The 12,424-nt window shown below is 32.8% G+C and overlaps 1 protein-coding gene across 3 annotated transcripts in view; it reads left to right on the forward strand.

The window, feature by feature from the left end:
- The window catches only part of LOC119631674 (LHFPL tetraspan subfamily member 3 protein), an 18,597-nt gene extending 8,139 nt beyond the window's left edge, over window positions 1-10,458 (forward strand). For 2 of the 3 annotated variants that reach the window (XM_038024081.1, XM_038024080.1), the window contains exons 2-6: window positions 8,862-9,054; window positions 9,125-9,258; window positions 9,374-9,500; window positions 9,902-10,144; window positions 10,248-10,458. In XM_038024081.1, coding sequence (XP_037880009.1) covers window positions 8,913-9,054; window positions 9,125-9,258; window positions 9,374-9,500; window positions 9,902-10,144; window positions 10,248-10,432 — 831 coding nt within the window. In that variant the 5' untranslated portion in view covers window positions 8,862-8,912 and the 3' untranslated portion in view covers window positions 10,433-10,458. The remainder of the gene's footprint in view (window positions 1-8,861; window positions 9,055-9,124; window positions 9,259-9,373; window positions 9,501-9,901; window positions 10,145-10,247) is intronic. The other variant, XM_038024082.1, reaches the window with a different exon arrangement.
- The last annotated feature ends 1,966 nt before the right edge of the window (window positions 10,459-12,424 follow it).

The following is a 12,424-nucleotide window of genomic DNA, read 5'->3' on the forward strand; positions in this document are numbered from 1 at the left end:
GCCATTATCTTCTATAAATTATCTTTCATCATATCTTTCTCATCTTTTCTTTGTCTTTATCTTCTATAAGTTATCTGTCATCATATCTTTGTTATATCATTTGACGTTATCTTCTATAAATTATCTTTCATCTTATCTTTTTCATATCTTTATTCTATGGGTGATGCTGTAGCATTTGGAAAAAATTGACCACGCCTACCCAATATTGTAGTGTATCAAGATTGAATTGTTTTTTCAATATCTCTATAAAGCGCAGAAATCCCATAAAGTATTCAAATTCTTCGCCAGTTTCAAATTTGAAATGTCCGTCTGTACGTCTGTCCATAAGTCTGTTGGCGCAGCTTTATAGTATTTGTGATCAATATTCTTCCATCAATGGAAATGAAGATATCGACTACAAAATTAGCAAAAGAATTTGGAATTAACGTAAACTTTTCAAAACAGACGTCTACAACGTCCACATGCCTCTACGACAAAAATTTTAATTTTGAAAATAGAAGAAATCAACTGCGCTCCACTGTCTCCATATTATAGAGGATAAAAATGTTGTTCTTTTACTACTTTTGGTCTTTTTTACGATAACGGTGATGGGTATAAAAGATTCGTTTCTGACCTTACTTAATAAGCTACTGGAAGAAATGGCATACGAAAGGATTGCAAAGAGTTCGAATTTCCTTGAGATGAGTTTGAAAACGTAATTGTTAAGTAGAAAGATAGAGAGGTCAGAGTACAGGTCTCGGCAAAAATGGATTCTTCTACTTGCGTCGATCATCATGGATTATAATGATTAGCCAAACTACTCTCTAATCTCTATTTGAAGTGGGATATAATAACTCGAGATCAACTTTATATATATATAAATATATGCTACAACACAATAATATATTACATATATATATATAAAATTTCCAATTTCTCAATGGTTTGGATTTGTTGATTGGCAACCTCAACAAATGGCTTTCTTTCTCTTTTGTACGACATAAAAATATTTTTAAAATTTTTATGTCCTTAAGTATGAAAAGATTTCTATATACAAACGTATAGTACATGCCCGAGCATGAAAATTTACTACACAATTGATAAATTTATATTGCATACGGGTGAGTGCAGCCTGAGCTGAGTGTTGCTGCTGGTGCTGCTGCTTAACTGACGAGACTGATAAATTGTTTGGCTATCAATGTAAACGTCAGGCGAAACGTGGAAAACAAACAAAACAACACTATATAACATGCCATACAGTACAGCAACATATTATGATGAAAATAAAGTGAAATTATTTGCACTGTAAACATCTGCATTATCTATGTATGAACATATATATACAGTCATAAATATGTACGTATATACATTTCTTTTTATTACCGGCTTCTTTCTCTCTCTCTTTCTTTACGGATCTTCTTATTGCTGATCGTTATACTTATTTTTGTACCCTTTTTTTTTTTTTTTTTTTTTTACTTTACTTACATTTCTAGCTATGTACCATATAATCTATAGTTGTTGTTGTTGTTGTTGTTTTTGTTGCTGCTGCCACATTTAACATTTACAATGAATCTTTAGCAATAACTTGTTTAATTTTTTTTTTTTTATCCAGTTTCATAAAATTCCCCATGATCGAACCAACGTTTATTTTGCTTATTTATTTTTTTTTTTTTTTTTGTTATTATTATTATTATTGTTAGTTTAATTTTTTTTTATGCATAGATTGCAATATGAGAATGTGGTACACGATTATTGTTGCTGCTGTTGTGGCTGCTGGTGCAGCCGCAGCGGCCGCTGCTGCTACTATTATTGCTGGCGTAGCATACGTTTTCAATCTATAACAGACACACGATGTTGGCATAATTTTTTTTTTTTTTTTTTTTTTTTTCATGCTTATTTGTATAATATAGCTTTAGGAAATCATTTGTGCCTGCCTTGAGAGAGTCTTGGTATTTACTTTCTGCTTGAATTTAATGATTATTCGATTAGTGAAGATTTAAAACATGTTGTACATGCATATGTGATTAAAAAAAAAAAATTCCCAAATACAGACATACAGCGAATATGTGATTTTATTGTGATGCTAAAGATAAAAAAAAAAAAATAAAAAAAATCAAATTTTTATTTTTTTTGTCTCTAGACTGCACATATTCGCTTTACAACTGACATAGAATATTCCCTTAACTCCTATCCTATCCTATCCTATCTTTATCTTGTTAAGGAATACATTTATGATTTGGTAATACATTTGGCTTTAGTGGTTCTAAACTATTTTAAATCAATATCTTAATAATAAATAATTCTTTTTGTAAAAAAATTATTCCTTTTTCAAAATTTTAATATGAAATAATTTTGGTTGACTTGAAACGCAAGCGTCGAATGTAATAAATTAGAGAAATCTTTTTGAAATATTTTCAAGATTACGCGTCACAGAATGCATATGTAATAAAAACGGGACTTTTTCAAAATAACATATTACTGTCTGAGCGGGAAAAGTGGACTTTAATGACATTAAACAACAACAACAACACTGCTTGACATGCATCGACATGATAGGATAAGTTTTAGTGTTTGAAGCGACAGTGTGTCTGTTACATTCATGTAAACTATTTCGATTTCGGTTGGCCTAGAGTTAGTTCAATTTTGATTAACCTCAATTAAGATCTTTGATGAATTGAAGGACAATTTCGATCAATAGCATCTTCAGTTATATTCTAACTTTCGTTTACCAACAATATTGGTCATTATATATATGCATATTCATGAGATAAATAGGTGGCGTCTCTAGAAAACTGTTTTTGGAAGAAAGACTTCTTTCTGTATGAGAGCTCAAACAAATATGAGATCGTAAAGCTCGCCATATTAAGAATAATAAAAATTGAAAAATGCAGGATGCGTAACATGTTCCGGAGACGCCCAAAAAAGCCTACATATACAGAATTTGTGGCAAGGGTTTAACGTGGGTTCCTGCCTGAAAGGCTTAACCCCACGGTGGCCCAAGCCACTTTAAGCGTACTACGCCCACGGGCGACTTGGACGATCCCCACAGAGTAGGGGCCTAAACAGCACCAGAGTCCAGAACGGTTATTGTGTATGGAACAATAAACCCCACTCTGGCCAATGGCGAGGCCTAGCTGCACTCAATTGTTCCATTTTAGCTAGGAACTCGCCAACCACAACCACCACGAGTACTCCCCGAAGGGCCGCACCCAAGCAGTCAGGAGTCACAAATTGATCAACGCTTGCTTCCGCCATAAGGCTTCCACTGTGCTGTTGATCAATTACCACCATTACCCGCAGGCATCCGTGACATATGTTCAAAAGTAAAAATAGGCAAAAGGGGACAAACCTTTCCGTCATATCCCTTTTTTCATTTTTGCATGTATTAAATTAATTTGCCAGATGTCTTCTATTAATCGGCCAAAGGCAAGGCCGTCCGTCAATTCCTTTTTGCATTAATAGTAAAATCAATTTATTCATTACGACTTTAAGAACAAAGTCCATCATACACCCGCAGGCATACGTGGCTTTGTGAGGCGAGCCTCCTGACCCCCGTGCTCCCAGTTTGTTTTACAAAGCCTTTGGCATACTTTGGGCGGATGTTAAAAACAACCGTACTTGCTTCGGATTCTCCATACTTTCCTGGTTGTCAACACCAGTGAACTACTTTTCTTCGAAATATATAGGTTTCGGGTATTGCACTGACATGGCAGAGTAATCTACCATGCACTCGCTAGATTACTACCTTCAACGTACTTAAAAACCATTCATTCATATATTTCCTCGGTAGCAACCAGCTATTGAGTGAAGAGCTGTTCTTCCAGCCAACCCCTCCACCATCTCTCAGAAACTCGTCACCGAGTTAGCAGCCCAAAACCTTAAAATCTTCTTAGCCGGCCGAAGACGTTGCCCGGGGATCATCACTGGGAGGTGAGAGTTTCGGTACATCTATGCTACCCATCAAAGCATAGTTTATCTCCCCACCTACATATACAATATGAGGTGCGTTCAAAAAAAAAAATAAAAATATGGCTTTATAATAGATTTGTGCCAATGGGTTTTCCAGACCGCGAGGCATTTCTGATAAATGATTTTTGACGCGACCTTAAGCTCTTCCAGGGATGCGGTCTGTTATGTCCTCAATCGTCCTTTCATGGGTGTTTGCACTTTTGGAAATAGGGCCGCAAGTCCGGTGGATACGTTGGTTGAGCACATGCTTACGGTTTTGTTTTTTGGCCAAAAAATTACGAATGCAAGCAATCATGAAACATCGAAGCTGACTCATTATCGTGATGCAATATCCATGACTTGTTGTCCCACGATGTTTGCTCGTATCTACCTAATCGTGAAGATACAGTTACTAATTGTATTTAAGAATACTTAACGATTTAATCAATTGCCAACGTAACCAAACTCAAGGTGGGATTCAGTGAAAACTGATGCTTTTAACAACAAATTCACGTACATCAGAAGTACGGACAGAAACGTATATATATTTTTTAACTTTTTTTTTTTTTTTTTTTTTCTTTATACCCATCACAGAAGGATGAGGGGTATATTCATTTTGTCAAAACGTTTGCAACGCCCAAAAGGAAGCATCAGAGACCCCATCAAATATATATATATATACATATATACTCTTGATTAGCACCGAATGCTAAATCGATTTAAGTATGTCCGTCTGTGCAATGTCTATTGTAAGCATTCTCCTGGCAGAAACATTGGAAGTTCTTGCACGCAGGTCGATATTGAAAATGGATCAATTGATCGAATATGAGCGATGCTGTAGCATTTGTGCATAAAAATTGAAGAAAACTGACCACGCCTACCTAATATCGCAGTCTATCAAGATGGAATTGGTTTTTCAATGCCTTTATAACGCGCAGAGGCCTCATAAAATATGCAAATTCTTGGCCAGATCCAAATTTGGAATGTCCGCCTGTTCGTATGTCTGTTTGCATAACTTTGTAGTGTTTGTGGTAAACATTCTCCTGTTAGTGGGAATGACGCTGTCGCCTAAAATTTTGCAAAAGGATTTGGAATTGATCTAAACTTTTCAAAGGGGACGCCCGCAGCGCCCACATACCTCTACGAGGAAAACGTTTATTTTGAAAATAGAAGAAATCAACTACGCCCATTTTATATTATAGAGCATGAGAATTTCGTTCTTTTACTTTTTTTTTTTTTTTTTTTTTTTGGGTTAAAGGGTGATGGGTATAAAAGATTCGGTCACGACTGAATTCTAATCCTTCTTACTAATGTTTTTTTTTTTTTTAATTATACTTTCCTATATATTGTGTTTTATTATATCCTGCACTATTTGCGATACTGGGTGCATTAGCTTTGCTAGTTTAACTTATTTGTTTGTCCGTCCGTCCGTCCGTCCGCCTGATGTCTTCCTATGTACTTTTCTATTTCTACAGGGTGCAAGTTGTCAGATATTTAAATAGCTTTGATCAGATCCTCCTCATATAATGCCTTATTTTGAAGACACCATTACATGTAAAGTTATTTTCCCCAATTTCCCGAATAAATATTGATATGAAAACTTTGAATCGGATGGACGATTTTTTTTTTTTGAAACCCTCTTCCATGCAAACGTTTGTATGGAAAGAAAATTGCTCCGTAAAAGTAATTTATTATAAAAACTAGGTGCGTTAATGTAGGTCAGTATTTTGGTCTCCATACTATATAAGTGTTTTAATGAAAAAGCTGCCACTATATGATAACAAAGTCGAATTTTTAGTATTTTATGACGAAAATAAATGAAAAATACCGAGTGTTTTAAAAAGAGAATTCATTTGTGTTTTGTTTGTTCGATGTCAGTTGAAGTTTTCCGCGACCCGTCGCTCTCATAAGAGAGTTTCTACGAGAAGTTCACCTTTACCTAAAAATAATCCAGAATTTTTTTGCATTTACTACATAAGTAAAATGTATTAAGCGTGATGGTGTAGGTTATTTAATGATCGACCTTGTGCGAGTGTAATGTTTTTACTTGTTTTTTTTTTTTTTTTTTATATCGCGTCGTTAAAGTCGTTAAAGTTAAAAATGGAACACTACGCGATACAATAAAGTTTCAAGTCATACACTTGAACAAATATAATTAATTTGGTAAAAAACAAATGCAAACGAAGTAGTAACAGAATTAAAATTTGGAAAGTTATACAGTAGTCCCTAGTATAACACGGTGGCCCGCAGAGCAACGGGGAATTAATCTACCTTGCTACAGGGAGGGTTACTGTACTGTACTCTAAATATATTGTACATTGTCTCCTATACAGCTGTAATTAAGAGACCCTGGTCGAAGGTTATAAGACATAACTGTATACGAAAAAGAATTGAATATGGATTTCTCTCGAGGATTCTTAACGAAATTCATAAGTTTACGGTAATTTTAATTTGGCTCAGACTGAAAAAAGAAAAAAAAGGTTTTTTTTTTTTTTTTTTTTTTTTGTAAATTGTTTTAGAGGAGAAATGAGAAAAAGTGTTTTTCAAAAAAATTTCATTTTTTTTTATTTAATCATTATCAAGACATAAGGTATGATATGGAGAATGGAGACTAAGTGACTCATTGCTGCAATTATGTTTGTGCAGCTTTTAATATATATTTATTTTTTCGCTTCACATATAAATGTTGATTGGCTGGTATTGTATTATATATATACATAGTAAGCAGACCATAAACTGACTCTACTATCTATGCTATATCTATATATGTTTTTTTTTTATTTATTTATTTTTTTTTTTTGCGCCACCTGCCAGTAACGATTCAGAATTATTTGCATAAAATATCAAATATATTTTATTGATCATGTTTTTGAATTGTTAAAAACCGATCCAAGCGATTGAATGTGATTGTCATCTTCAAGTCAAATATATATATATATATATATATATATATATATATATACGCCTTCGCTACGTAAGCTTAAGTATCTCTTACTTTACAGTTTGCCTATAAAGCGCAGAAAAAACCTTAGTCCACTTTAGTTGATTGGCTAATCGAAATTAAAATTACTCATCAGTTTCTTTAGTAAATTCTTTCATTCTTTTTTTTTGTTTTTTTTTCTTTCTTTTTTCAAGTAATTCAATATAATTCGTTTCAGTTTATTTAAAATTGTTTGTGCAAGAGATTTGTGTTGCGTTGAAGGTAATTGCAAAATAAAGAGGAAAAACTAGAGTTAGTCAGTCAGTCGTAATTCAATATACATATACATATACATATGTAATGTAACCGCCAACTGTCACAGTTCTTTTAATGAAGGATTTTTGTTTTTTTCTAAAGGGTCTTTTACACATACACACACACACACACACACATACATACATACACATACATATACAAACTTAAGAGCAAGCAAACAAGAAATGTGGATTAAACTTAAAAGTGAAAGGTGAAGTCTTAAATTTACTTGAAAATGAACGGCAAAGAATCGAGACGGACTGACATGTTCATTCAATCGGCAATAGAGTAATCATAAAATCGATATTTTCGTGATCAACTCAAATTTGTCAATTAATTACGATTGTTGTCTCGAATCTCGTCTTATTAGTTAAATGCTTATTAAATCGATTTTATATATAATAAGTTTTGAAAAGATAAACGGTTCGAAATAGTCGCCTGAGATCCAAGGCGTAATCAGAGCTAAATAATAAATTTGCCGCTTAAAAGCTGTGAAGATTTTTTTTTTTTTGTCTTCGCTTCAAGTTGCAAATCATCTTTGACATTGACGGGCATTTGCATTCTTGGTCAGATTTAATCATGACTTGCGTCCATCAGACCCGTACCTTTTTTACTTTCATTATCGAAAGGTGTTAATAGTGGTCTTTGTAAGATATATAGGAACATGTATCCCCCTAATCCATTTTTTCAGCATACACGTTCTCTTTCATAGTTAGTGAAGGGAATTGATTGTCTGTCCTTATGTCTGCTTATTAGAGTGAAGAGTAAGACATTAAAATTTCGGAGAGAAAAACAAAAATTCGTTATAAATTTTCTGAAAATCCGTTCAACCGATTCTGTACAATTACTTGAGACAAACTGTCAACTTGATTGTCAATATTATTTAGATTTTTCAGGATGAAAAGTCTCACGAAAAAAAGACAATTTTTCACGAATGGCTTACCAGACCGGATCGTCTTGCTGAAAATAGATCTCGTTCACAGTCATAGCGCCAAGCATTGTAACGGTCGAATCGGCTGCCTTCCCAAAAATGTATTCTCCACAATTGTAATTCTAAACCATTTGCTCATCCGCTATGATTGAAGAGATCGATTCGATTATTTCCTTTGGGTTGTCGCAAGCCTGAACCGCCATAGTTTTGCTTGCTTGTTCATATGCGTGAGTAAATGAAGACGACTCTTGTCGTTAAAAATCATTTCTAGCAAATCTTCCCTATTACAAAGCGTTGTAGGCATATACAACGATCCATATCGGAGCAACTTGCTGGTCAAACATCAACGCGACAACAGTTGTATGTTGAATTACAAATGATAGCTAATGTTAAAACATCCCATACGTATGATGGGGGAAGTGTGTACAATATATATAGATTTAATTTGTCATAGGTTAGTATACACAGGTTAGTATTAGGTATTGAAAAATCCGGTTCAAGTCGAAATATGAAACAAATACATAATCAATTCCTCCGATTTGGGCTTTATATGCTTTATATTCAAATAGCCGCAAAACTAAAGATCGAAATCTATATATTTACATAAATATATTCCTGATGTCTTTTCATATGACAATAATTTCATTTACGAAATTTTTCAAAATATATATCTGCCAACCTAACTTTGAATCTAAAAACATTAATTCATTTTATTGCATTTTTTCTTTTATCAAAAAAAAAAAAAAAAAAAAAAATTCTTCAATTTAGTTAAAAAAAAAAATTGAAGCATTACGTACGCACATAAACAAATATAAAAAAATGGGTACAAAGATTGAATACGTTGACAGCACACATCTGTATGCAACCAAATATATACGTAATTCCAAAGCCATTGCTGTTCTCTGGGCCATATTCACTATATGTTATGCTATTATTGGTATTGTGGCATTTGTCACACCAGGTATGTAAAAAAAAAAAAAATATGTTATAAAATCCTATTTAATTTAACAATATTTTATACACATTTACAGAATGGGTGGGTGATCCGGATAGCGAGAGCGCTGGCCGTTTGGGTCTTTGGCAAGTATGCCAAAAGGATGAAATATTTGATAATTGCCAGCGCAGATGGGAGAATATAATTGCAGTTCCAACATTTTCATTTCAGGTAAAGATAAAAGACAATTCCATAATTTATGATTTACAGGAAGTAATTTTATATCTATACACATATATATATATATATATATATATATATATATACATGTGCATTGTATTTATAGCTGGCCACGTTATTTATGGCTGCTTCGGTGATATTGGCTTTACTTACAATTTGTTTCTTAATATTAGTTATATTTATGAAATCGACACGAGTCTTTCATGTATGCGGTTGGATGCAAATCGTTTCATGTAAGTGATCAATTTTTCTAATTTACACGTGATTGATTTTCTATAACTTCTCGTGTTTAGTTTTATCACATGTTTTCTTATAAATAAATAAATAAAAAAAAATAAATAAAAACACACATTTTCAGTGCTGAAAGGTTGCGTGTGTGTGTGCGTGCTTTTGTGATTTTCTATGTTTATATGCAAAAAAAAAAAAAAAAAACAAAAATAAATAAATAAAAATAATAATAATTTGATTATTGATTACATTCATTCATTAGTGATCTTCCATCATTGTATCAATGTATCAAAATGATAGCATTTTCGCGTAAACAGGGAAATACCTGCATCCCATGCATTCACTCGTTATATACTTTTGTCTTTGCTTTGTTTCTTTTTTTTGTTTTTTTTTGTTTTTTTTTTAGCGATTTGCATGATAGTTGCTTGTTGTGCTTTTCCATTCGGTTGGAATTCCGATGATTTTCGTAAAATATGCGGACCAGAAGCGAATCGTTTCGAATTAGGTCTATGCGGTATACGTTGGGCTTATCCTCTTGCCATTATCGGATGCATAGACGGTGTCGTGTTGTCAACATTAGCATTTATATTGGCCACTCGACATGTACGACTCCAGCCGGATCCTTTATATCAAAATTCATTATTTAAAGGTAAGTAACATTAACGACATCTTTACGGGATACATACGTTAGTGTTTTTATTCCATTTTTTTTTCTCTTTTTTTTTTTTTTCTTTTCTTTTGTTATATTCAAGGAGAAATCAACAATGGTTATATAACCGATGCAGTAAGTTTAGCTGGTTCACGTAAAAATCTTAATTTACAACCGATATTATTGGTGGCACCGCCAGGTGATGATACTTTGTCACAATTTTCAAGTCGTACGCCCAATCATCGATATAATCGACCGGATTATCACAACTCTATGCATCAATTTTAGTTAATAGCTTAGTTAGTGATACTGCAATAACCTGAAAATTGTTTCTGACTGTTTCGATATATATATATATATATATATATATATATATATATATGTGTATATGTATATTTAATAATAAATAATTCTACATAATCAATTTATCAATTTTATGTGGAAAGAAAACTTTTGTAAATTTTACTTTTGTATTTAAAGTATATACACACAAATTTATTTTATTTTATATGTATAATACAAATATATACAAAGCCTCTATACATATATATATATATATATATTTGCAGGTATAAGTTAAATTATTTTAATTATTATTACTTCGATGAAATAAGTAAAAGAGATTGAAAATGTCCAACTTGCCAACAATAATGAAAGTAAATTTAATAATAATAATAATAATAATAATAATAATAATAATAATAGTAGACGTAATAAGAGAAAATAAAATTAAGATAGTAATTCAGAACAGTAAAAGTTCTCTGCATTTTTGCTTTCACCCATGTTCCCACCTACACCTACTTAAGTTTCACTTGGACCTTAAGAGTCACTTTTATCCTTTCTACAGTTGATTTTGAATTCATATGAGAGATTAAGCAGAGATTAAACCTTAGTATAATTAAAGTCGTTATTACTTTTAAAAAAATAAAAAAAAATGTGCTTAAGCGACGTGATTCACAACAAATTTTTTCTATGCAAAATGTAGGCGTATCCAAGGCGTATCCATCTTATAATGTGTGTGATAAACGCTGCAACAAAGACTTTCAATTCGAAGTAAGAATGTTAAAGAGCTACTGAGAATTTTGACACTACCCCAAGACATTCTCGATACTATCCCTCGTCTTGTTAATGTCACCGTTCGTGTTACTTTCATTGTAAACTGAAGGCGTAGCTCAAATTTAGAGACGATTTATTAAAGAACTATTTTAATCTTACCTTCGGACCATTAGACGCACGCTAAAAAAGCTCAAGTCCATTTTTCTACGCAAACAAGTGCATCTTATAGTTCGAAAAATACGGTATATACGATTCAATTCGAATCGTTTTGCAGTAGTGTTTGCCTTTGGGCCAAAACAAGTCAGTCAGCTCAGGTGAAGTAAACTTCATCTCAGAATATTGCGGCCTGCAGGTAGAATACAAGAAAACAAGACATATGGACAGAGGGACAAACAAGGTGGGTTTAACTTAAACTATTTTGCGTCCATGCAAACTAAATATACCCTGAACCACAAGTGGCGTAGGGTATAACAATTTTTAAACATGCCTATAAACAAGATATTAGCTATGTGGCCAATAGATTTACTTGAAAATAGAAGTATCTTCCAGATATCTTAGTAAAAAAAGTATTCACATTGTTTCTCATAAAAGAGAGCAGACGCAATACACCCTATAAAGAAGGATTTTAGTTTGTTTCAAAAACTTAAACTTTTTACTGTGACGTCAAAGGCATCAGAATCAAAAAACCGACTGTTTAACTTCGTGATATGTACGTGTATGTAGTTGGCTAAGATTTAAAGATGACTACGAGGATTTTAATCACAGTTTCGGACGATAAATACGATTGGGCATAATATGTATACATATATATATATATAGACAGCCTGTAGAATTTTGATAGATGGACAGACGGACAAATTTCATTTCATAATCAAATGTCTATTCGATGAGGAAAACTTGTACTGCCGCTCAAGCACGTATCCCCTTTTCACTTTACTTTAGTACATTAGTGGACATGCCTGTTAGAGAATAATGGAGTCCTAACCGAGAGATAATGATGAAAACTCTTCTTCCACCATTTATGCCTGCAAAGATATAATGTAATTTTCCCAATTGAATGTGAATGTCTTTGAATGGCATTGTTTTTCAACTCCAAATCAACTCCAATGCAGGATTTTTTTCTTTAATATGTACACGAAGTGTTCTCAGATTCCATTAAGGGTAAAGAAATCCAAAGAAATATTCATTTCATATTATCATTTTAGGAGGAATGAATGCAAGACA

Source organism: Glossina fuscipes, unplaced genomic scaffold (genome assembly GCF_014805625.2).
Source record: "Glossina fuscipes isolate IAEA_lab_2018 unplaced genomic scaffold, Yale_Gfus_2 1, whole genome shotgun sequence".
Taxonomy (NCBI): domain Eukaryota; kingdom Metazoa; phylum Arthropoda; class Insecta; order Diptera; family Glossinidae; genus Glossina; species Glossina fuscipes.